The 26,491-nt window shown below is 40.4% G+C and overlaps 1 protein-coding gene across 3 annotated transcripts in view; it reads left to right on the top strand.

Moving 5' to 3' along the window:
• Positions 1-26,491, top strand: part of EML4 (EMAP like 4) — a 168,411-nt gene that overhangs the window by 68,591 nt on the left and 73,329 nt on the right. For 2 of the 3 annotated variants that reach the window (XM_075496313.1, XM_075496312.1), the window contains one exon: positions 24,012-24,194. In XM_075496313.1, the coding sequence (XP_075352428.1) occupies positions 24,012-24,194 (183 nt within the window). Of the gene's footprint in view, positions 1-2,437; positions 2,728-24,011; positions 24,195-26,491 lie in introns of those variants that run through there. The other variant, XM_075496311.1, reaches the window with a different exon arrangement.

The raw sequence follows: 26,491 nt of genomic DNA, 5'->3' as shown, positions 1-26,491 counted from the left end.
ACAGTTCATGTTAAATAACAGCAAGGAAGAGGAGCCTGAGATGGTGTTTAAGCCTGCAAAGGTTAGAGATAGCTGTTGAAGATAGCAAGATTGCTTAGAAGGACAGGTATGGGCCAGAGTTGGAAGAGTGAAAAAAACAGATGAGGAAGGCTTTCATGAGAGATTTAAAGGCAAATCAAGGAATTTTGATCCAAATCCGCAGGCCAACGGGGAACGGGCGATGGGTGGATTGAAACTGCTTCTGCCATTTTCAGGGTGAGCTGTATACAGTGTGCCATCTGAAAACTTATTTCAACCGTTAGTGTTCAGAGGATCATTCTGAAGGTGCTCTAACATTTGCTTTGGTTCCTTCTGCCTCACCCTGCGTGCTCTTGATTTGGCAGGCATTAAGCTCTGTTTAAAATACTGCCCTAATGCAACTTTTTTTTTCCCTATGCTGAGGAAATCCATTCTTTTTAGAGCTAAAAATCAGGGTCATAGATATCTGGAAATAATCAGTATTTCATATCCTTTTAGTACTGTAGGAGATCCTGACTTTTTTATACAAAGTGTCTTTCTTACTCTAAAAATGAGACATTCTAAAAAATTTTATTAGTTTTGAACTACATTGGATGCTTCCTGCCAGTTGTATGTAATCTGTCATCATTTGGAGCACTAATGGCCACTTAAAATGGCAAATGAAGCCTCTTTCTGCTCTCTGTGCCAGTCTTTACCCCTACACACACTCTCTGTTTGGCCTCATGGAAGATTTTTGCCCACAATTTCTTTCAAGGCTTCGTAGTTGTATTAGGAAGGATGTTGAGTTTTAAGGGATACCAAAATGTATGTCCATGCACGTCAAATAATTCCGTGTCTCCAACCCACCCAAGATAAGACTCAGTGTTTCATCTTGCGATGAAGATTGTTTAATCTAACAACGTGATGCAACATAGTGGTTGGGACAAATTGGAAGCATGAGTTCTTGGTCAGTCCTGGTGCCGTGGCTGTGTGTTGAGGCCCTTGGCTTTAGTTAGGGTCCTTTCCTTAGTTGTGTGCCCTTGCCTTTTACTCTCTACTGTCTTCCACCATTCAGTTTCTTAGTCCCTTCCTTTTATTAATCATGGTAGTTGTCTGGCTGGCTTCATACTGCAGAGCTGTGTTCAGCTGAATGCCTTTCTCTTTTTTTAAATCACTGTAGAGGTCGATTCCTCCAGTGTGTCAGGAGCTGCTGGAAAAGGAAGATACTGCTGAAATTATGTAGACTGATAATTCTGGGGAAAACATACAAACCCCTTTGTGTTCTGTCTTAACTATGTGTGTTGTTACGAACCTTCTTATCAACCATTCGTTTTTGAGGGTGTAAAGTGCTGCCCCTCCTTGTTTTTTGAATGGAGTTGTGGACTTCCCCCATGTATATATATTTTTTTTTTTCCCCTGTTGTCTGGAAATCAAAACTTTAATCCAGAGTTATTTAATATGCTTGCAAAGCTTGAAAATAATAAACTATTTTAAGTATGATAGAGAGATGAGGCAAAATATATGCAGTACATATTCACAAATAGTTTTGTTTTGACATTTATCTTGCTGTAGTCATTCTGCCAATTGGCTTCAGGCACGGCTACCAAAAGAATGAACACATGTTGCATTCATTAGTTCTCATCTGGCTGTGCTTCATCTTGCAAGACGGACGAAATCACGATCACGCTAAACAGATTGTAATGCGTTTATAATACGAGTTCCCTTCTGCTGAATACAGCAATAGCTTTGCAAAGCTGCTGCTTTTAAGCCACGATATTTTGCTTCATTTTAATATAATGGATACGAGTATATTGCCAGTGATGTCATTGCGTTTCCGTCTCGAAAGATGTCATATGAAAAATATTCAAATATAATACTAAACAAACAACCATCCCCTTCTCTACCTCTCCCTCCCCTGTGTGAACTTTTCGTGTCACGTTGTGCTTTGAGTGACGTTGGATCTGTGGTGCTTCTGACACACAGACAAGCACGCTTTGGAACAATAATGGTTTATCTGAATTGACCGAGTATAAAAATCCTTTAGTCATTTGCAGTTCTCCTTTACGCTCAGACCGAGGGCAAATGGATCGCTGTTGGCTTTTTACCGTTAACGGCACAATTTTAAGAGGGGCTGTGAGTACCTTGCGGTGCGAGTGCCGTGGCGAAGGGGGATGGCGGGTTGACAGCCCAGCTACCGTGCTTGCAGATGGGCAGGGTGCAAGGCCCTGTCCGTGTGTGAAGAGCAGCCCGTTTCCTGCGTGGGAGCAGGTCGGCGACCTCCGCGACGCGAGGAAGAGGCACGGGAGCCGCGATGCCGTGGCGTTCGAGGGGCAGCCGCGTTCCGGCGCTGCCTGCGCCCAGCGAGTGCCTGTGCGAGTGCATGAGTGCGCGGCTGACGTCTGAGGTTAGCCACTCCCTGCGGCAGCCGCCGAGTTTTGTCCCTATCCCACCCCCTCGAGCCTCTCGCTCTCGCCGGGGCTGCGGGGAGAGGCAGCGGGGACCAGCCGCCTCCAGCAGCGCTCTGTGGTGGGCCAGCCGGCCCGGGAGGGTCTCCTCAGAGCCTGCGGCATGCCGGCCCGGCCGGGGCGCGGGGGCTCGCTGTGAGCCTCGCCGGGAGGGCGGCGGGGGCCGGCTTGGCGTCGCTGGCGGTGTCGGTGAGAGGAATGGAAGACAGCTTGCCCTGCCTGGCCGCAGCCTGCGACCCCTCGGTGCTCGTCAACTTCTGCACGGGTAAAGTACCGCCGCCTGCCCCGCGCGGGGAGGGCCCGCACCGCCACGCTCCTCCGGCCCGCCGCACAGCGTGCCTGTGAGGGCTTGGAAAATGACCGCCGGCTCTTTTCCTTCAGCTGTTCCCTTCCCTGCAGGGGAAAAAGGGGAAATCTGTAAAGTAAACGCCGGGGTAAATATTTATCTGTCTGATTAAGTTTAACGCTGCGCCCTCATCAGCAGCCGGCAAGGTGTGTGCTCACTCAAAGACTGAGGTGGCTTGCCACCGTGCAGCATCCTAACCTCGAGAAAATTAGAAAAATAAAATTAAATAAAGTTTTGATCTATGTGGATAGCAGAGAACATGACAGGAAGATAATGACAAAGTTAATACTTGCTGGACAGAAGGCTCCTGGCGTGGCGGCTCCTGCGGCGTGGGTGCTCGCACCGCCGCCTCGGCAGCGTTGGTCGTACCGGGTGTCCCAGCCCGGCCTCTGAACTGGGAGGGGGAAGTATTTTGTGCCAGAGACCCTTTGCAGCCCTCGGGAAAGAGCTGCTTCTGTGTGTCCCGTCTTTCGTTTCGACCTCTTCAGTTTTACGCTTCATAAAGGAAAAGTGAGAGGAAGGCTGGGCGGGAAGCGTGGGCTGCGTGCGGCCCTCAGGCAGGAGGCAGTAAAGGCTCATTCAGAGCAGGTAGTTCATAACTGGATCTGCTGCGGCTTCAGCCCTGCGCGCCGCTGTGCTTTGTGTGTGTGTGTAAAACATGCGTTTGCCTCTCAGAACGAAGGGGGTTTTTCCCCACTTTATTTTTACGGGTGTCGTGGTAAAAACGAAGTATTTCAATGCGTACTTCCTTTCTTTAAATAGCTCCTAGCAAACCAGCCTCTCTTGATTGTAAACCGGGTAATGAATTCCAGCATTCTAGCTGTATTGACCAAAAGTTTGTGAGTTAAGTCTTAAGAAGACCAACCAAACAAATAACCTCCACCACCACCAACAAATCGGATCAGAGATAAAATGTATTGCTCTTGCATACAGTGGGGAAGTGTGTTACTGCAAATGAAACAAATGTCACTGAGCAGCTCCTCTTTGTTTGCTGATTCATGCCGTGTGGTTTTGATACGAATACAGCATCTTGCATAGAGAAACTTACACTTCTGGCCTAAAATACGATGGTCAACAGGAAAGTTTGTTTTTTAAAAAAAAAAAAAAGAGTGGGTATTTAATGCATAGATTTCTATGTGTGTTTAGTGAGAGAAAGGAATGACCTTGCTTCAGTGTACTTTCTTCAAGTGAGCAATGCGCTGTACTTTATCTGCTTCAGAATTCAAAGCATTCAGTTTAGAATTCAAGATGTTGCAACGCTCGGGAAAGAGGGAGGGTGAATTAGAAATTTTAAAATTACAAGTGCTTCATACAATCTTTTGCAGGCTTGCAAGGATTTTTAGGGTAGAAAAGAAAGGCTAATGTTTAACTGTTTATCTTCAGAACAAAATTCAAAAGAACAGCATTTTTTATGGCTATAACTTGCAACTTTGTTACTGATCAGTAGAGGTTTCTGTTAAGACATTTCCATTGACTTTAATGGCTTTTAGGAAGAGTTTCTGTGGTTGTCTGTAAAAAATATAGCAGTGTCTCAGACTTGAGCTTGAGGCATATCTTGAGTTTCAGAAGTGAGTGTGGCATGATGGACTTACCTTTGAGATTTGTGTAGAAATCCAGCAGAATAAGGTGCAAGAAATACGTTCTTTTCTCAATGCATATGTTCTACTTCAATTTTTTTTTTCTGTATCGTAGAAAATAATTTTGACAAAAATCTTGATACAAGGCTGAGGATTTTGCTGAATAAGAGTTAAAGACAGCATTTGTAATTAAAAAAAAAAAAGTGGCTTTGGGTACTCTTAGCAGTGTAATGTATTCTGCTGATTTAAAACTTGATTCCTACTTATATCCTTAAACCTAATGTACCTTTACATAAAGTTTTCTGAGGAATGTGTTGGCTGGCAAATAAATTTACAGCGATAAGAAACCGGTATGATAGAGAATCAACAAGTGCTTTGTTCATATGAAATTTCTAACCTCATCCTCGAGAGCTCCTTGCCTTGAGGGCTTTTAGCAACTTTGCAGTGGTAACAAGTAGGAAAAAGCCTGAGATTAAACTGTAGAAAGAATTCTTTTTTTTCTTTTTTTTTTTTTTTGGCCATACATGCTCATTCTTGCTTTATTTGAAGGAGATTAAGGCTCTGTATTAACAATAGGGTATTTCAGGTGAGGTTTTAGGGGATGACAATTTTTTTAAATAAGTATCTTATAGTGCTTTTTGATAGGAACTTCTCTACCTTACCTTTAATTGTGACTTGTTTTGTGCACAGATGTCATTATACATATGCCCAATTACTCATTTCTTGCCAAAGCTAAAAATAAATTCCTAATTCAGCAGTGAAGAACTAGCACTCACTTTTAACATATGGGATATCAGTGCTGATGGGCAGTTTAATCAGATTTTTAAAAAAGCTTGTTTGAAATCAGTAGGGACAACTTCTTTTTTTCTACTTGTATTTAATTAGCCCTTTATAACTAAAGCTAAGGCAAGAGCTTATGTCATAACATGTCCCTTCAGGAAGATCTTAGCTATCAAATTAGATTTTGCATGCTTCTTGGGTAAATATTTGCCTTCAATGACACGTAGCATTGTAAACAGTATTTATAAATGGGGGAAAAAAAAAAACCAACAACCCACCAACGTCCCCAAATTTGTAAACTTTATTGCTTTCAGACTCTTAAATTGATGTGGATACATTTATCTTTAATGTTAAGACTGGTAGAGAGTTTGCTTAGGTGGTGTTTCACAACAGGGATTTGCCACTTGCTGGAGGCGTTGCTGGTCAAGGTGGTGGTGGTGTGGTGGCTCTGCAGGGTTTCTGCAGGGATGAGACCAAGTCCTCCTTGGGCTTGGTGCCGCTCACCCATGGGGTGTCACTGTGCCTCGGAGGGCAGTGTGGCTGGCAGAGGCTTTGCCCTCTGCCTTGCTGGCAGGGGGTGACAGTGGCCAGTGCAGGGTGCTGCTCCATGCCTTACTTCCCTGCTCGGGCGCTTGTGGAGAAGTAGTGCTTACTTTGAATTAGTATCTAACATACAGGACTTTGCTTTAAGTATTTAGATGTTACAAGGGCTTTTTTCTTTCTAGTCCCTGTTAGGTAGGCAAAAATAGACAAATTTGACACAGAAGTCCTACTTTCAGCTTAATATTTTACCTAAAATGGTTAGGTACTGGATGGGGACCAGTTAAATACACCAAGTATCAGCCTATTTCAGGGGATTACATGTCCCTAAATAGTGTTTTTCTTACAGTCTTGGACTGCCACAACTACAACATTTGTGCTGATGCAGTGAGACAACTTTTTAAATGAGACAACTTTTGCTGTAATTGCATTGAAAACTTTTGAGCTAGCCTTACTCTAGGCGCTGCCAATAATAATGATGATAAATGTAAAACTCCATATCACTATCTTAATACTTTAAAAAAGTAAAATTCAAAAAACAGTCTGAAAAAGTCTGTACCTCTTAGTTAATTCACCTAAAATGTTACCATGTTCGGTATTTGATTAAACAGTGTCTGAATCCAGTGTTCATTGAGCAGCCATTTGTGCTGGGGCTTGAGGGTCGGGCTTGCTGAATGGCCCAAGACTCATTTAAGAATTTTTGCTACAGGAAGTTATATTAGTGAGGAGGTTTAAAGAATTAAAAGCTATATAAAAATAGTATTGGCCACAGTCCTGGGCTAGAGATGTGTTAATAGTTTCTCTGAACTAGCTTTTCTGTTTTCCAGAAAAACCTATTTGATAGTAGCACGCTTGAAGAACCGTAGTGAGTTTCGTGGGTGAAGGAGGCAGAGTGTTTTATTTTCTAGAAATAATGAAATGCAACACAGCTATTCCACAAGAGCTGGGGCTCCTTCTCCCCAAGGTTACAGTAGTCTGAATGCTTTAGGCTGTATTTTGGGAAAATTCTCTTCTTGCTATTGATCCCCCAACAGAAAGGCCAACTGGTCCCTACCAGGAGGAACAGTAGTTGCCAAGAAATGAATGCAAAGGGTTGCATTTTTGTAGACGTGGCCATTCATGGTTGTAATTGAAGGTCTGAAATGCCTGGAAATGGGGCTTTCCAAATACAGGGACGGATAGGATATTACTCTCCTTTTGTATGCTTCTTTGCTGCTTATACCGTACTTTATAGAAGGAAATGATGATAGCTTCCACTCTTTACTGGCATAATTTTCCACATCAGTTCAACCTCTTCAGCTAGGATCAGCTAGGATCCTTGGCTTATGTCTAGAGGTGAAATCCCATCTCATTGTAGTTCGTGAAGATACCATTGCTGCCTATTACGTAGCTGTAGGTCTACCAGATTTTGCAGAATACTGTATACTTGTTTTTAAGTTCTACTTCCTGATCAGGTTAGTATAGTTTTACTTACCACGTTCTACTAATTTGGCAGAGTTAAATGAAGCTTTTATTGAGCAGTTATATTGAGTATATATGCACAGTTGGACTAAGCGGTATTTACTTGCTGAGCCTATGCTTAATGAAGTGATCTGTAAGCTAGATGTCTAGCTGTTTCCAGGCTTCATTACATTAAATTTATTGTCAAAGTGCCATTTCCTCTTCAGGTACTACTCCCTTTCCAGGTAACCAAGAGAAGGGACGTGCCTGGTCTGACCCGGCTGTGCGCAGGACGGGCTGGTGTGGTGGCATTGCGCAGAGCCGTGGGGATCCCTCTGTTAGGTCCGACATGGTGTTTGACTCTGCACATCGCTGACTGCAGACGTGCTGTAAATGTTTGCATGTACACAACTCATTAAAAATCTTTCAGTGTATGTCTCGACTGAGAAACAAAAAAAGTGTATCTGGTACATACTTTGGTAAATATCTGAATTATTACACTATAGCATGAGACTGAATATCTGCAGTATTGCACTGTAACAGCAGTGCTATGTAGATACAACATAAAATTACAAATATCATAAACGTCCATAGGGGTTTTCATCTCACACTGTTTAGAAGGTTAATACTTACCCTGACTCAGTGGAAAAGTCTCATTTCTTTAACTTGATAGTTAACTTTCAAAAATGTGGTTACGTTTTTGGTAATGTTTCTTCTGCTTTGCCTGTTCAGGTGTCTATCTCACTTCTAACAGTTCTAGGAATATGTATTAGTCATCAAAAGAGGGTTAAGAAGATAATGATGACTTGTCAGGTAACGGTTAGCATTTTCTTAGCAGTCGCAGAAAGTAATTGCAAGGTGAAGTAATTGCAAGCTACACTTGAAGTTGCTGAAGTACCAAAATTGGTGAAATATCAAAGGTGCAGTTGATGCAGCAAACTTGTCATTAAAGGTCAGATGAAAAAGTTCAGACTGCACACACTTCCTCAGCACTGAGTCTTTGCTCTCAAATTTTGAGTATCTTAATCTTCAGATTAAGAAACCTAAGAAAGTATCTTTATGAACCCTACATCACACCCCTGCTTCAGCCAGATAAGTAGATTAATCAGGAAAGCAGCAGCATTGGAAACCTCCCTTTTGCAGGATGCAAAACTAAAGTGTTTCTTCAGCCTGCTCATTCTGCAGTGAGACATAGTGGCTCTGAGAGCAGAACTTGCAAAGAAACACAGAAAAACTGCTGGACATGCAGAACCTGCCCTGTGAGCGGCGCAGGAGAAGGAATGACCAGATGTGACAGTCGTTAGTCACAGCTGTTTATCGTGTGATGAGAAGATGCTCTGATGTATCATAAAACCAGACAGAATTTAGGTGCTGTGTCTTCTGCCTTTGTTCTTCTCTCACAGCACCTTTTTTCTTCTTCATATGCTCTGAAAAATGCATAAATTTATTGGGTTTTGCCCTTGTTTGCTTGTGATGCTCTTGAGAAGCATTTAAAACCATGAGAATGCCTAGTCAGATTTCTGATACCTATGAAGTGCATCGAAGGGAGCATTCCCTTTCATGAGAAGCTGATTGAGTTGGTCCTTCAGGTTTTGCAGGCTGTTGCCACTGTTGCTTTTACCCATTTGCTTAATGCCTTAAGTGGCACAGTGTCTTGAGCAATAAGGTGTTTTCGGGTGGTTTTTTTAGATAACAAGGGGCAAAAATCGGAGCTGGAAGTGGCTTTTGGTTCCTGAGCGGTTTGCACTGATCACGTGCGGTTCCTATATCGGGGTTAACATTACGTGGCTGGTGGTGAAGTGGCCCTGGGGGCTGTTGGGCAGGAGTCTGGCAGGAGCTGGCAGGGGCAAAGCTGTGCTCCTGGCCTTGCTCCCTCTGCACCAGAGCAGTGACGCTGCTGGGGCAGGGTCACTTGTGCTCTCCTCCTGCCGGTCGACACCGGGAGATCTTCCCCAGCTCTCAGAGGTGTACAGGCTGTGCTTTGTGTAGCACTCTCATACGAGGACTTTTTGCTCTGCAAGTTGCAGGTTGCAAAGGATGGTCACACCTAGTTAGAGTGTGGGTTTGCACACGAGCTGCAGAGGACTAAGCGAAGGAGGAAACTTACAGTGTGTTGACAAAGTAGGTTAGTAAATGTGGATTAATAGGTTAAACAGCCTGGCATTTACTCTTGAGTAAGAGCGTGTGCTTGGGTAGTTACTGCATGGAAGCTGTTTACTCCCTCTTGGGCTCGCTCCCTGGTAGCTTATGTGGCCATACCCCAGGTTGTAGCCCAAAGAACATGCTTATACCAGCTGAGTTTTCTTTCCTGCTAACGCTAAAAATAAAATAAAAATTGTAAAATTAAATTATTGGAAAGGTTAGAAGATGCTGAAAATGTATAAAACAATTTTGTTCTTACTGATATATTCTGTTGTGGCAGGGGGGGATCCTTTCCATGCATGAAGGATCCTGTTGTTTTGGCTGGCAGTATTATGCAGAAATAGCATGCTCCTGGATGGTTCTTTTGTACATATAAATAGCTGAATTAGTATAGCTAATGCTTAATAAGTGTATGTAGAATTAATCAATCTTAAAACATAAGCAGTAAAGGAATAAACTGGATTATTCTGTGGTTTAAGATGATAGCTGCTTTCAGAATATTATTTTTTGGCTTTAGATTGTTCCCCCCACAGATATCAAACAAAGTTATAGAAATCTCCCGGATTTTAAAAAGGGAAGAGAACTGAACTGTGAACACTGGAGACCTACAATATATAGCTTTTTCCAGTATATTTTTCACTTCATTAGTTTGAAGTGTATTAGTATGAAACTATAGACTTTCTTTCTGTGGGCTGCAAGCAGGCTTTACCTAGCGTTGCTGTTCCTGATGTGTTATAGAAAGCTGGAAGCGACACCATGTGTACTGAAGAGAAGAGCTTTGAGGTAGGTCTGCGAGGAAGTGATGGCCGACATGGCGGTGGCAGGTTGAGCGGCAACAGAGAGGCTGTCTGCTGGCATCAGTGCTAGTGTACATTTGCAGCAAAATGTTCCTGCTTTTTTTTTAACTTGTGTACTTCAGCACATAAAGATTCCCATTTTTGAGGAGATTTTGGTTGGTGTCAGTTCTTGATTAATTAATCCCTTGATTTTGGGGGAGAAGGAAGAGAATGGGCAAAAATGCAGCTTATTCCTGGTTCATGACACTGCTGTTACTTAGTCACAACCAGATTTAATTCTTGTTTCCCTATCAAGTATTTGTAGTACTTGACCATTTCTAATACCAGACACATCCATGGTCAGTCCCATATCCCTTGCTATTTGTAGAGATGTTTTCTTTACCTGAAAACTGTCACTTTGTATCAAATAGTGGGAAAAGAAACCTGTAGATTTTTTCCGCTTCAGAGGCTCCATCCATGGAAAGAACAGACTATAAGTAATCTGTTTGTTTACAATACAAAACATGATGTATTTAAGCAACTTTGATAGAAATATGGTCCCTTTTATGTTTACAAAATTGGGCAAACATTCCACATAAATCCTTTGGGAAGGGAGGAAAAGATATCCCTGTGAAAAGGCAATGTTTTTCCCATGCAGGCAAATTCCATGCACGCGTTCATGATAGTTTCATATGATTTTTCAATAGCGATTATGACACTTCAATTTTGTGTAGGACTTCTACATAAAATATGTTCAAGGTGAAATTTTAGAAGGTCTTAGCCTGCTTACGTCGTCCAAAATGTTCTGCTCAGTGATTGATTTTTCTCTGAGAAATTGTAGCATCACATAACACTGTTTCCATGTTTGCTTGCAGGTGAATCGATTCTGAAACCTGCTTTGTAGCTTAGCCTAAATAAAGATGAGACCTAATTCCTCCCTTTCCACTGGAGTTTTCCATTTTAGGCATAATAGTGCCAGGATTAGCAACTGAAATTATCATTGAAGCTGGCTTCATTTTTACGTATTGCATTTCTGTGGAAGCAGCCTAACTATAGCTTTTTAAAAATATATGTATAGTCACACATATAGAAGTCTGTTCAAGAGTTTTTCCTCTTCATGAATTAAATCAGTTTAATTTCACAGTTTCCTCATTCGTTTGTAGAGCATTTGTGGAAACTTATTGTTGGTAGTGTCCTTACTAAGGAAAACGTGGCAACACTTACGGTAGATCTGCAGTCTGAATTGTTTAAAAGAGTATCTTTCTTTGTAAAATAATAATCGTTAATAATAAGTATTTCTACAGCTGTTCAGATACAGCATGTTGCAGAATGGCAGGATCGATGACTGGGCAGACAGTCTCCTGCCAGGCAGCAGCAGCCACAGCAGCAGGAAAGGTGTGAGCAATGCTTTCCACCCACACCTTGTTTATAGGTGTTAACTTCAAAGCTTTGCTGGGACTGTTTAATTGCTAACATAATAAACCAAAAGGAGCTTAACTAAAGAACTAGTCAGTTTTTAAATTGTATTTATGCTCTGTTCCCCTTTTTGAGGGTGGCTGTTGACTTACACCAGTATAGGTATTTCTGCTTGCTGTCTGATCCGAAAAGTTTTCTGTGGCACACAATGTGCACATTTCCCTTTATTTCTCAATACTTGCTCCTCTGTAGTAACTGAAATGGAGATTGTGACTAATGTGCGATAAGTAGTTGCAGATACCACCTTACAGGTGGGCTGTGTGGGAGTCACGCAGCTTGTGCTTAATTCTTGAAACTAAGCAGATAGCTTAGGAGCGTCTATACTATGGCTAGTCTGAACAGAGAAGTTTTAGTTCTTTTCTATGTAAAAACACCTGAAACCCACTGTTGGTTTGGTTCCACCTGGAGTAAGCATTAGCTGTTGCAGAGGCGTTCCTCCAGTACCAAAGCTACAAGCAGTTGCAGAAATTGGGGAAGCATCTTGGTGGAGGTAAACAAAAGTGGGATTTTAACTGCTGCTGTTGGAAGTGTCGTGTTGGATCTAGCTTGTGATTAGAGAGATTTAGTCTCGCACTCCCAAGAAACAATGGACTTCTAAAAATATCAAAAGCAAACCTTATGTCTGTTCTTGCCTACAAGATACAGGAGATTTTTTATGACTGAGAGATGGTATCCCCTGCTGCAACAGCGGGTGTAACGTTTTCAACGCATTGCTGGGGCAAGGGGTGCCTTCTGCAGGAGGTGCTGCCTGCTGGGATGGAGCATGACAGGCATGCAAGCACAACCGGTCGCCCTGGCCCCGCTGCGGCAGTGCCTCAGCCGTGGTGGGTGGTCACGGGAGAAAACTTAACACTGGAATTAATATTCCCTCCAGAAGGCTTGTCTCTCTTAATAGAGCTTATTTTTTACAAGGGAGGGAGCATATTGTCATCCTTAGCTTTTGGATAAGAAAATGCAAAGAAGGACAATAATTTTTCAAGGTCACTTGAGCTTGTCGGAGAGAAAGTTGGCATTTTACTGAATGGGTTCTGGTATTGAGAGGTAATAAAGCAGTGGCCGCATAGGCGTGTGAATAAGTGGAAGGAATTCGTATACCTGAAATAGCAGAAAACTAAGATAAGACAGTGAGTTGCTAAGTCTCCTTCCAAACAGATTTTACCTTTATCTGAAATCACAGTGTCCTGTGACTTGGAGAGATAAGAGCCGTCAAATACCCCGCTGCGTACGCCAGCCCTGGTGCCTCTTCCCTCCTCTGGTGTAAGCACGTTTCTGCTGAACACAAAACCCTGCCAGATCCTGGTCTTCCCAGCAGAGCCAAAAGGGAAGGCTTCCCCCACAGGGGAGAGAAGTGTTTTGGGAGAGGGAGCTCCGAGAGCCCGGGGGGATGCCAGCACCACGAAACCAAATTGCAGTGGGTTGGTGGCTTGTGGGGAGCCACCAGCCTTCCTGGGAGGGGGCGCGGGGCTCTGTCCTGTGGGAAGAGCGTGGCATCCTGCGCTGCTGTCTAGGCACCCACAAGAGGTACGCTGTGAGCTTCGGGGAATGCTGATGAACAGGGGTGTCTGAACTTCAAAAATGAATTTTGGGCATGAAATGATGGTGCAAAGGACAGGCTTGAGCAGCTTTCCCTTAAGCATAAAGGAAGATAAAGATGAGTGAGAACAGCATGCGCTATGCTGTGTGTTTGATATCAATATCAAGAAGTGAATCTCTTTAATGTGGCAGTACACTAATACTGATATTTTTATATGTGTGTCCATCATTTCAATAGGAGACTATTCTTGTTGCGAAACATAATACTAAATCTACAAGATAACGTCCTATTGCCTGTGAAACACAAGCAACTGCTGACAGCTGCACAACCTGTACAACCCAGATTCCTAAGTGAACAGTATGGACAAAAATATATTTCTTTGGGAAACAAAATTAATAAAATAGGCCAGGACCCTATTTTTCCTGATTTGATGGAATTTTGCATAGTGGCATTTATGATAGAGTGGCTTAGAATAGCACAGAATGAGATCAAAGAAAATTAGTGTGTACAGTGGTATTTTTGATGTTACAAATTGGAAAGCTATTTCAGTCCTGGGGGAAGGAAAAAAGAGCAGCACAATGAAGCAGCCAGTACAACAAATTTCAGAAATGTTCCAACGCTTTTATTTACAGAGGTAATGTCTAACTTGCTTGCTAGATAACAGAAGCTGGAGATAATTCATTTGTGTTTCTTGATTTGGGATTAGTAAAATTTTGCAAATAAACATTGCATGATACAAAATAAATTGTATCCATAAAAGAAGAGGGTATGTTGCTTTGCCTGATGTTATCTCACTTAATGATTTCAGTGCTTTTCTGTTTTGCTGCTGAAATTATACCCTAGAATTGATGAGAACAGAGCAAGTTTAAAGAGTAGGAATGGGTTTCCTCCGGGGCAAAAATGTACTTGTTAAAAGCTTACCACAAACAAAAACTTATCTAAGTTTGTTGCCTGAATAAGCAGTAAATATTTAAGATGTTGGAAGGTTTCCGTAAGTTTCAGATTAAAATTATGTTGGTACTACTGAGTTCAAATGTTTTGCAGCAGAGGAGATGCACTGCAGTGATGGGCAGTGTTGGACTTTCCCTGCGTTGTTGCAATCTAAAGATTGAATGTTTTGCAAACTTGAATTTTATTTGCATGTTACTGGAAAAAATATATTGAAAATATATTTTGGAAATATAGCTTGGGAAATCAGAGGTAACATGTATGAATTGGGGCTTAAATTCTGAAAAAAAGATACCCTGAATATACAGACATTTCTCTGAGCAGGAATTAGCACCATCACTCTGACAAGAGCAGTTAAAAAATAAGTGGCCCCAGGGGGAGGAAGGGGTGCAGAGAGAGGTGGCAAATCTGAGATTACTGCGAGTGCTCTTTCTTTTTTATCCCCCACCACCCCTCCTTGTTCCATTTACAAGCCTTCACACCAACTTCCTTGTCTGCCAGATAACTGGTGGGTACCTGTCTGTGTAAATGAGTTTGCAAAATACTCTGGGAAAACAGGGTGTTTCAGGTGATCCCTTATTTCTCGGTGAACTCTCTACGACGTTTGCTGGACTTCGTGATGTTTTGGATCCCAGTAGTTTTGTCCAAGTCTGAATATGGTGGTTATTATCATTCATTGTGCTGAGCAGATCAGTGACAATTAATGCTGCTGTCTTTTGTAGTGGTTATTATCATTCATTGTGCTGAGCAGATCAGTGACAATTAATGCTGCTGTCTTTTGTAGATTTATGCAGTAATGAAATATGGTTAAAGAAAAGTGTTATGAGTGGGAAGTCAAAGACTGAACATAAAAGCCAGAATCAGGGTAGTCCTTCAAGTCATATTTAATCTTCTGGATTGTGTAGGTATTAAGATGCAGCCTTCAGTTACTTGATCATAGCCTTCCCCAAGTCAGTACTCAGAAAAGGTGATTCTGCCTAAAAAGCAGTTTCTCAGTGTTTTGAGTTGCCTTCATTTTCTTTGTGTGGCTCCCTATGTTATTTTTATGTCAAGGCCTTTAGTCTTCCTTTTCAAAGAAATGCATGTATTTCAGCATTGACTTTGCTACAGCCTTTATGGTAGTGCCTCAGTAGCCCACGAGTGTTAATTAACCTTTATGTGGTGTGGGATGATGCTTACATTTAACTTCACTCTTCATCTGTTAAAAAGAGATTAAGGTCAAAACCATCTGCTAATTACCCAATTTCCTAATTAAGTAATTGCCCAATTTGAAACTCGGAAGACTTGATTGTCAAAGTGCATAGGTAGGACAGCCCTGTACACGTCAAAAGCCTGATTGCTCTGGATGCAAGGTACCTGTGAGAGCTCAGCACTTTTCCAAGCAGATGTGCGGTGTTTCAGGTTAGGCAGACCATACAGGTTCTTCCTCTGTGTGGCCTTGGGAGTGCTGGAGGGATGCTTTCCTGCTCTTGGTGTCCTGTTCTGGCCACCCTGGAGCCCCAGGCAGTTGTCAGGCTTTGCCTCTGTCCTGCAAACCTGGAGACCATTGAGTTTCTCCATGGGGTGGCTGGGATACCATCCACTCGTCGTGCGGGGAGGCGAGCAGTGGTAGAGCCCTCAGTGAAGAGGAAGACCTCAGAGATTTCATCCCTCTTCAGCGTGAGAAAAGTTGTTTTCTCAGGAAATTGTAACTGGATCAGTTTGGGCATGGGGGAGGATAGGGGAAAGGAACTCCAGGCACTGAAATTTTTAGCCTACATAGTTTCATGCTTGGCAAAGTTACTAATTTGTAACTTTTAAAGTAGCATTTTATCATGGAAATGATCATAAATGTTAATAAAGCTAACACTTCTAGCACGACACAAAATATTTTTGACAAAGGAATACTAATATATGTGTGCTAAAGTGTTATTTTTAATGCATGTGTAACTTACAGTACAGCAGTTCATTGCAGCAGTCTCTTTGGTTGCTGTGTGAACTTCCAAGCATGTGTGTTAGATAACAGGAAAAGATGCTCTCTGCCCCTCTCTTTCTCTTGCTGTCACATGAAAATAGGGTGGTATCAGATATTAAAAAGAGCTTGGGGTGACTGGAATTGCTGCTGAATGAGTTATGCGGGGCATCCCGAGCAGGTGCCTGTAGCCACTATGAATTCTGTCTATGGTGTGTAGAGCTTGCTCATCTGTTTAGCAGAAGCACCATTTTGGAAAGTCAGGTCATGTCCTGCTGGTTGAAGGCCAAGTGTTGAAGAGTCCTGAGCTTCAGAACAGTATCAGGAGCATCAAGAGCTAAGCAATGCTAGGGGAAGAAAAATACTTAAAAACCGCAAGGCTTTTTAAGTAATGGGTGGTGAAAATCCCGTGAATGGTCTTACTGTTGAGATGTGTCTTAAATGGAGGTGGAGCTGATACAAAGTATGCAGTTGGGGAAGGATACATGAGAGCACCAGCATAATTATCTGCCTCTTCAAGTAATTATATGGATACCAATGTCAAATATGAGAAGTGTGTGTAAGTGTTGGCTTGGTTTTGTTTTCTCAGCGTACCTATCAAAACTGCTATCGGCAAGTATAAAGTCTGATCTGTTTCTTCTTAGAACTTGTATGCCCAATAAATAATACAGTTACTGGAAACTTAGGCAAGCTGAACACTCATGTTGGTCAAATACAGCATGGGTGGAGTTGTGCCCTGTGAATCTCATGCTGATATATTTCTGGATTATCTGTATTAAAAATAATACAAGTGTTTACAGCAGCAGATGCACAGGATTATTACAAAAATATTTTTGTCATAACAGGTGTGATTTGTGGTTATTACAAAGTTGTTTTTTCAGGATGTTTTTGTATCGCCTTTTAATCTTTCTCCTTCTCTTGCTTTTTCATGTTAGCAAAAAAAAAAAAGATACAAAAGCCCATGTGCACAAATCTGTTTAGCATACACAAGTAGAACTACTGATTATTAGGGTTGAAGTGATAGATCATCTTACGTGTCAGACCAACCCTTTAAAATGAGATTGCCTGAAAACATGGGTGATGTTCTCTATAATGTAATGGTGCAGTAGTATGTTCACAGTCATGAACTCATTTCAAATAAACCATAAAGCAGTCCACAAATAGCAAAGATCAGTAGTGACTATTGCATCGCAGAATATTCATGTGCTAGTGTAAAATCTTCTCGTGGATCATCTACAGACAAAACACTGCAGTTATATAATGTATATATGTTGTGCTTAATTGAAAAGTCCTAAGGAAACTTTGTGCAGTGTAGTTATATATCTTTGTTCTTCTTTTAAAATCTAATGCAATGCTTTAATGATTTAAATTTATAGTTTATGGTCTCCCTCCTTTTTTTTTTGATTGAGTTTTGTGGTGTGGGATTATCTATACAGATATATACAGATCTGTGTAGATCTAATCCAGATGGGCCAGTTTACATTTATTCAAGTAGTGCATAAATTCTTAAAAGCATAAATTATATTAAATTATATTCCTTTCAGGGTTTTGGCTGAGGTTTTTAGGCACAGTCTAGATTTTCAGACTTGAGTGAGGGTTGGGTTTTTTGTTGGTGGTTTGTTGGGGTTTTTTTATGGCCAAGTTCTGTGTCCATCAGTTAACATGGGAGATTGCACCACTATATTTTAGAGTGAATAATAAGCAATCTTTTTACACGGTTTATGATTAAAAATGCAGATTAGCCATTGTGATGATCACTTTTGATGTTTAAGGCACTATCCAGTAGACATTGCACTCTCATTTTATGGTCTGATTCTGCAGTAGAATCTGTGCAAATAAACTTACTGCTTGCTGTGGACTTGTGCTTAAAGTGGCTTGTGAAAGGCTAGTGGAGAGTAATACATCTTTTTTAATTAACTAGCATGTAGGGGACTAAAATAAGATTGGACTATGAAACATTAAACAATCTAATGAGCTGCGCAAGGAAGAGTTTTCTCAACGTGATGGTCCTCATGCAGCATCAACCCTGAGCAAATGAGTGGTATGTGACAACATGCGTTCTTCCTGAAAACCTGAAGAAACGTCTGCGGAAGAGAAAAATACAAGGCTTAGCTAGTGTTGGAAGTACTAACAATGCTGCATATTTGAGAGCCGTGAGTTGGGGACCTCTGTCTGCAGTCAGTGACTTATCTGTACCCATCTCAAAGCATCTGCATTATTGTTCTACAAGAAAGTACAGAAAGAGATTGTACCTTTGTCTCCAATAATTAATGTGAGATCAAGCAGTGCATTGTTTTTAATTCTGAATGGAAGAATTGGGAAATTAGGGAAAGAGAATGAAAAAGTAGGAAAGGAAGTAAAAAAAAAAAAAAAAAGTGGAGCAATCCAGAGTGTTAAAGGCCAGAGTCTTGCATTTGCAGGAAGGGAAAACCTGGGGACAACTTCCAACTCCACTTCCATGCCACCAGATCTAGCATCAGAAGTTAATACAGTATCATTGGGGGGGGGAGGGAGGGGGAAGCTTTTTAAATCTTCCACATTTGTATTGTGTGTTTTAATTCCCGTTCTCATGTTCCTTCCATGACTCACGTCCTTTACAAAACCGAGATAACTTGTGTGTGTGCTGGCTTTTGGAGGAGGTGAAGGAGATACTGTGGGCAAAATTATAGAGTCTAACTCTAATTTTTTAGAGAATTATGTATTAGAGATATGGAACAGAATTCCTGATCTTTTATAGGCACCTTTTATAAGCTAGTCTTAAGACAAGTGAGCTGCAGAAAACTGCAGAGAATTTTCTTTCACTTAACATGGTAGGAAAAACAAATTTGTCAGTTACCTCTCTGGAAATGTAAACCTCATCCAGAGTCAAATTATTCACTGCTCTTCAGAATAAAAATTGCAAGTTGTGCAAATGCGTACCTTCCTGCACACATGGACAGATCACAGTCCTAGTGAGAAAGGGTTCTTTTGGGCCAGTGATCTCCTGAAATTGTCAGCCGGATCTTTGTACCAGTCCAAGTAATTTCTGTTGCATTTCTGTAATAAAAGACTTGTACCACTCTGGGGAAAACACAGAAAAGTGTGTGGGTGCCTTGGCAGGCAGGGGTTTAAAAATATCTGTGGTTTGTGTGGCTTTATTGGATAAAATTTTGGATTTTCCACCCTGTAGTTTAAATTTCCATGTGTTGGAGTTTGTAGAATTTGTTTTTCTGAAATGTTGCTTATGTCTAAAATGAAGCCCTTATGTTTAGTCAGGACTGGGAGGATTTGACTCAGAGTAATGATAATGGATGCTCTGGAATTGAGGGGCCCCAGAATAGATGGTTCAGTAGTAAGATACTTTTTTTTTTTTTTAAATGCAGCCAGTTCAAATTTCTCCTAGGCAGTCAGTGATGAAGGGTGATACTTTTCAGATGCTGTTATCCTCATGTGCCTGGTTGGTGACATGTGAGGAGAAGAGTGATACGTGGGTTGGGAGGTTTGTTAAGTACCGTCACTACGTACTGGATACCCCTTTTGAAGTTCCTGGCTAAAGTCTAAGGGGTGGTTTGAGCTGCTGCTTTGTTCAATCTGCTGGGAGTGGTTTGACGCATGTGACTGTGAGGAGTCCCAAACAGCGTAATGCATCTGTTCAATGCTGTTCGTTGGCTATGAAAAACTAACCCTGATTTTAGGGTCATTCAGATGTCTCGTGAGTACAAGCATCCCATACATCCCTGCTTACTCTGAAAGGAGGGCAAGGGTTAATGTTTAATGGCTAAAATTAAATATCAAACTAGTGAACTATGATAAAATAACAAGACATATTACTTTGAAAGTTACAGTACCATATGTTTAGACCTAGCATGTTTTTGCTGTCATTTGGGTACCAATAGTCTTATCTTAAACCACTTTTTAAGACTGAAGTACCTTAGATCCACATCTGTGTGCATGTCTCCTCACTACTACCAGCAAGCAGATGGTGTTTTTTTACAATGAATCTTGGTTCCCAGTGGCTCCCTTGAAGGCATAGGTCATGGACAGCTTGGGAAACATGACCAACACATCAGAAATAATTCTATTTGGTTATAATAAAAATAACCAGATAACTAAAAAGGTCTTTTTAAAATTAATTAAGTGAATGAATCGGTAGTCAGTTGCACTTACAGATTTCTTGCTAGATTCCCTGATCTGGTTTCCCCTTTAAATAAATAAATAAATCTCCCTCTGGTTTAGTAAATAGAGTGTCTCATGGAAAGCCTGGATAGATGTCTGAGACAGGATGAGGGAAAGGCCAGATGTTTAGGAGTGGGAGAAGAGGAAGGGAGGAGATGGACTTCTGCTTCAAAGTGACCGACTTTGTACTTGCGTAAGTGCTCTTTTCCCTCTGAAGAGGGAAGGGCATGCCCTTGAAGGAAGCTTTTTGTTTAAGCTTCTTTTGAAGTAGTTATTTACATTATAAGAATATATTTTTAATGGAAGAAGAAATCTGGAAGAGATCTTGAAAACTTGTGTGGAAAAAAAACCAACATAGTTTTGCATTGTGCAAATTTTTCAAAATGATCTCAGGGATTGCAGTTGTGTTTACTTTCAAGGCATCTTCTTTTAAGGTAATCCCTAGTTGACTGACTTTTCAAGACACTGCCAAGAAGGGCATGTTGGAGTTCAGTTGAATATTTGCTGTCATGGGTGAGGTATTTGGGTTTGGGAATCATTCATTTTAATTCTCTAATAGTTGCCGGGGTAATATATGATTGTCATCACTTGAAACAGATGCCGGTTCTGTAGAGTGATAAAGAACAATAAAATGTCTCCCCAGTGTGCTACTGTGTTCTTTGATCAACCAAAGTATTCTTGATTTCCTAGTCATCATCTTGCTCTCCAACTTCTTTCAGTTGCTGTGTCTCATGTGCCCTCTTGGCAGTGCAAAGCAGCCGCTGGTAGTTTGAAACCTCTTTTCTCCCTGTGTACGTGTGTGGCCTATTGCTTTGCCTATTTTTGAATTGCCTAAATGGCTTAACCTTCTTGGTTTCCTACTCATGCCCCATTTATACACCTATGACCTCTGACAGGCTGTTGCGATGAAGTGGGGTCTGAGGGTCCTTCTTCCTCTCCATGCCATGTCTAGGGGTTAAGCCTCCATAGCATAAGTCACAGAGGTGAACATTGGCCAACTCCTCTACCATCTCATTTGATATGTTTAGGAGGTAAAAGCAGTACAGCTCACCCTTACAGGGCAGAAGGATTTGCTCTCCTGTTCCCCTTTGAAGTTAGTGACATAACTGTGGCTTTGCGAGCTGCAGGAGCCATCTAATGTGTCCCTTTTTGGGGTGCTGGGGTTCAGCAGAAGCAGTCTAGTCAATGTTAGTAGTTGGTGGGAAAAAAGATGCCCATGTCAGACAGCCAGCGCTCAGGTAGAGTGCTTGCATCTGTGCACATTGGAGAGACTGACCAAGAGTGGAGCCTTTCCTGGTTTGGTAATTACTATTATTTGGACTCCACACAGGGAACACAGTAATGTCTGGCTTCTAAAATGATGATTTGACATAGCTACTTACTCCTTTTACAAATGTTTTGTAGTAATCTGTATATTTATATGGCCTGGGAATTTATCCATAATTTATCCATTGTAAGACCTTTTAATAGTTCATTAATTGAAGGCTTTGGCAGACAAAAAAAGAAAAAATTAAGCTTTCTCTTTCTTTCTCTTTCTTTCTCTTTCTTTCTCTTTCTTTCTCTTTCTTTCTCTTTCTTTCTCTTTCTTTCTCTTTCTTTCTCTTTCTTTCTCTTTCTTTCTTTTTTAAGGAAATGTCAAACTTCTCTCTTCTGTGTTTAGACTGCTGTTCCAGTGTAAGATGAGATATAAAGGCCATAATATTTTGAAAATAATTGTCACTGTTTGTTGCAGTGTTCATTTTGACTGGTCCACTGCATATATTTAAAGGCTTATATTGTAAGGTTAGCAAAAGTATGAATTATATGGTACTTCTTTCAGTCCATTTACTTCCCTAAAGTAAAAACTTTCCTTCATGAATTAATTTATGTAAATTTACCTTAGTTCCTTTTGATATGCTCCATAGGTACGTGTGCTTGTAGGAACTTCTTCTAGGTCCTTAAAACAAATGCAGTTTTATGTTTTGAAAATGGGGGGTTTAATAAAAGAATCTTACACAGTCCTTCCCAACCTGGGGTAGGACTGTGTAAGATTCACTGTGTAGGCTGTCACTGGTCTGGGTTTGTTAAGTACTATTGAGAGAGCATCAGATATGCTGGGCTGTAGTGTTGTTAACTTTTCTGCATATAGGAGCTACAGTTATGGCTGGTGATATTAAAGGCATTTTGTTCAGAGTTGTTCTGATCTGTTGTCTCCAGATCTCAGTCCGATTACCTGCCTTATTAATTCCCCTGCAGTTCTTTTTATTTATTAGCCTGAATGAATACAGTATTAACCATGAAGTGTTACATTTCTGCTTTTGGTTTAACCAACTAGTGAATTAAATCAATATGCAAAACTGTTGTCTTGTAGGAGTTGTTTTATCAATGTAATTTTAACTGTTCCTTTCAGTTTAATAATAATAATTTTGAATACATTTCACTACTAATATTAGTTCATTTTACTAATTCCTTGTAGGAGTTTTCTTAGTGTTGTGAAAGTATTACTGTGATTCTTTATTTTGGTTGGTTCAGTTCTTGCTCCTTCAGTAGTGAGTATCATGTTTTAACTGAATGGAAGCTGGCATTAAACTCCTTAATTTCTTTCATATTTAATTAATTGGAGGGGTTTGGCCCAGTGTTTCTTTTGCTTACATTTATTTTAAAAGTGCCCTTATGCAAGTATTTCAAAGATGAAGGCTTTTTTTTAGTGAAAATAGAGTTTTAGGATTGTGGTTTATATTAACTTTTTTTTTTCCCTTGGTATGTCTTCATAAGATTAGTGAACTAAAGTTTCGATTGTATATAATCGCAGTAATAATATCCATGTATTTTACCCTTACATGTAAGTTTGCTTTTTGTATACATTTCATGGAATGTGGATGCATACTGTCTGTTTGTATAATACAGGTAAATTTTGTAAACCTGTATTAGAAGTTCCTTCCTGAGTTTTTAGTAAGCCTAAATCAGGATGGATAAGGAATTCAGTACCTTGTGACTGAGCAACATATTCTTTTCTGGGTCTTTTTTTAGTGGTTGGCCTGTGATTTATTGGAACAGCCAAATATAAAAATCTGTTGTGTGTTATTTTGGCTTGGCAGAAATAATGCAAAGAGCTGTCAAAGGCAAAGAGTATGCAGAAGCCGTAATTTCCTTTTTACCACTGAAGAATAGATTTGGCTGGATTATGCCTTCTATGCTAATCTATCTCTGTGTGGCCAAACAGATTTTTGGAACCTTTTTGTAGTGTATTTATTTTCTGTTCACTTCAGGCCAAATGTTATAATGTCATATATTTTTTTGGCACATGCAGGGTGGTGATGTGAAAAAAGTTAGAAGGAACTGAGTTAAGAACTCTGATCTAGACCATTTCAATTGAGATTGCCACTTAATGCAATTAGGCAATGGGTAGCAATACTTGTATGTTCAACTGTGGATTTTTTTTTTTTTAACTTCACATCTTGCTTTAATATTGAGGTTCACATTTAAAATTCTTCAACAGTTCCAAAAGAATATATTGTGAACTTTGACCACAATTTTATACCTTTTTAGTTAATTCAGTTGGCTATTCAAATAACCTTAATTTCAGTCTTCCTTCTACTGGTAAGCATGTTTTTCTTTCTATGCTATTTTAACAGAAAACGCATTTCCTCTTCCGATTGTAATAGGCCCACACTCCTTAAGCCTTCTGTCTTAGCTAATGATTAGTAACGTTTCTGTCTTGAAGCATTAATTTGATATGTTCAACATAATATCCATTCCTTCTTTGCCTGAACATGTTTGAACGTCTTCAGTATTTGAAAATGATGGGACAGACATACTCATGCTGTACATGCTTCTTTCTGTGGCTTTTAGTTTAGAACAAAACAGTTAAATGCCTCTTTCTACTCTGTTTTCCCGCTGTACAGATGACAGCATCTCAGCTGCGAGCACGTCTGATGTCCAGGACCGTCTTTCAGCCCTGGAGCTGAGAGTACAGCAACAAGAAGATGAAATCACTGTGCTAAAAGCAGCATTGGCTGATGTGCTAAGGCGTCTTGCTATCTCTGAAGACCATGTAGCTTCTGTGAGAAAATCAGCACCAAGTAAAGGTAACCCCATATTTGGTAAACTGTTTCTAGAGTCAGAATGTTATCATTTAGAATGTTCTCCATTGATCACTTCTTTTTTCCCTTTTCTGTCTCATTTGGAAAGGCAGGTATATTTTGAGCTGGAGGGGTTAGTTTTTTAAGAGTGGCTTTATAGTATATGGCTAATAGATATCTGAAATATGCTTATTAATTTTGCTGTTTGCTAACATTTTAATGTACTTAACACCCCTGAAAGTTTACCTTATTTCTTGTTAAAAGGTTCCTGTTTTAATTTAAATGGTGAAATGCTTTAGAGCTGCGGTCTTTAACCTGCCACTGGGTATTCTGGGGCTTTTGAGCAGCTCCAAGTCTCACCTTTGACTTCACCTAGAAGTTATTCAACTGAAAGGGGGTATTAGAAGCTACATTTCCCCCTCTCCTAAATTAAAAAACAAAACTAAACTAAACAAAAAACCCAAAACACATTGCCACCAAATAAGAAAGTTTTCTGAATATAGTTAATTTTTGTTCATCTACAGAAATAACTCATCACCAGTAGGTTTGTTGTAAGAAGTGGCCATGTAGCCACTCAGCAGTATCTCTTTCACCTAGTGGCTAGTAACTTTTACACTGTAACTTTGAAATATATAGGATTGTTTTAAAATAAAGAAACTAGATGCTGTTGGCACTAATTTTTACATACTTTTTTTTCCCCCATGAACATTTCCTTTTCTATTGTGGAGAACTATTTGAATCAAGTTATTTTAATTTACTCCAACTTAAAACTGTGTATTCAGAGAGAACTACGGCCGTGTATGTTTGTGGTACATATTAAGGCTCTGATTAAATAAAAGTTTAGGTCATATTTCAGATAATTCACAGTTCTAATTCACTGTAAATGCATGTATCCCCATCAAACCATGCAGTGCAGAGTTTTCTGGGCTCAATCCCTGTATTTCAGCCTTGAAGTACACCTATTACACCAAGGCCAGTATAACACTGAACTGACACATCATAGCCTATGTTTGTCTGGGTGGCTGCATTATACAGGCTGAAAATGCAAAAGCTGAAAATGCTGAAAGTTTGAATTATTTTAGATGTGGCAGAGAGATCAAATTCCTTAATCAAGTGTTTTTGCAGTCTCTCTGCCAGATGGAAGGAAGTGATGATGCTTAATTGGCTTGGGCTCTGAATCCTGCCATTCTCTCTTGCGTGCTAAATGGCAGACTGTTGTCATCCCTGCTTATAAATAGGAGCTTCTCTCTACCCGATATGCATCTCTGGTCTCATCAAGATTGAGACTTCCTTGTCTAACTCTGTAAATAGAGCTCTAGCAAGTATTTTGACTAAATCAATCTTTGCTGTCTGCTGTCCATTATGACAAAAAGAAAATGTCCAAGTGGAAAACTGTGGGCAAAATGTGTGCCACACAGGACCTTATTCTTCCCATTTAAATGCAGATGGGCTGGAATATGCACAAACATGGCTAAAGACCTTTGGCTTGGAGTTAATACCCAGCAAACTCTGTGCACAGCCAGGGCAAACTTGCTGTGTTCTGCAAAATGCCTTGGGGCCATCTGCTTACTGGGACTCTGGGGGTCCTGGGGCCATACCGAGTTCTCCAGTGAAAAATAAATTAATTATTTCTTGGGGTGGGGGGGAATATCTAAATATCTTCAGCTTTGTGCTATTACTTCTCTACCAATTAATGACAACAGCATGAACTGTGAAGAAAGAGATGGGGGCAGGGGCAGAGATGTACATGTATGAGATAATACATGGAACTTGAACGCGTTATGACTAATTGGCACTGTATTTAATTTGTGGTGGATGTGTCCCCATTATGTTCAGCTACCTAATACCACCAGGCAACACATTAACTTCACCGTTTATCATGAAATCAGCTGCACATAGGTGGTATAAAGATGTCACAAAATAAAATGTTCACATACAGTCACTGGAATTTTGTACAAGTCTAAAATTAGACTTGAAGAATGAGCTTGAGATTAATATTGATTTAAGCTTAAACAACAATATTTTAATAAATATTTCAAAACAAGTTCAGACATAGCTTTTTGCAATACCTTAGGTTCTACTTTTGATTTCTGTATTTTAAGTTCATTCAATAGATAAAGAACTCTTGAAATGTTTTAACAAAAGAGAAATGTATTATTTTCGTGAATGAGTAGGATTGGCAGAAGATCTGAATTGTCATACAAAAATAATACTCAAGGAAGTAATTGTTAATTTTTCTTTGAAGTATTTTACGGGTACATAACAGGCTCTTACTAGTCAAGTCATGGCTGCTGCAAAGGTAA

Source organism: Mycteria americana, chromosome 3 (assembly GCF_035582795.1).
Source record: "Mycteria americana isolate JAX WOST 10 ecotype Jacksonville Zoo and Gardens chromosome 3, USCA_MyAme_1.0, whole genome shotgun sequence".
Taxonomy (NCBI): domain Eukaryota; kingdom Metazoa; phylum Chordata; class Aves; order Ciconiiformes; family Ciconiidae; genus Mycteria; species Mycteria americana.
The sequence above is the reverse complement of the archived record's forward strand: the minus strand, read 5'-3'. Positions and strand labels throughout refer to the sequence as shown.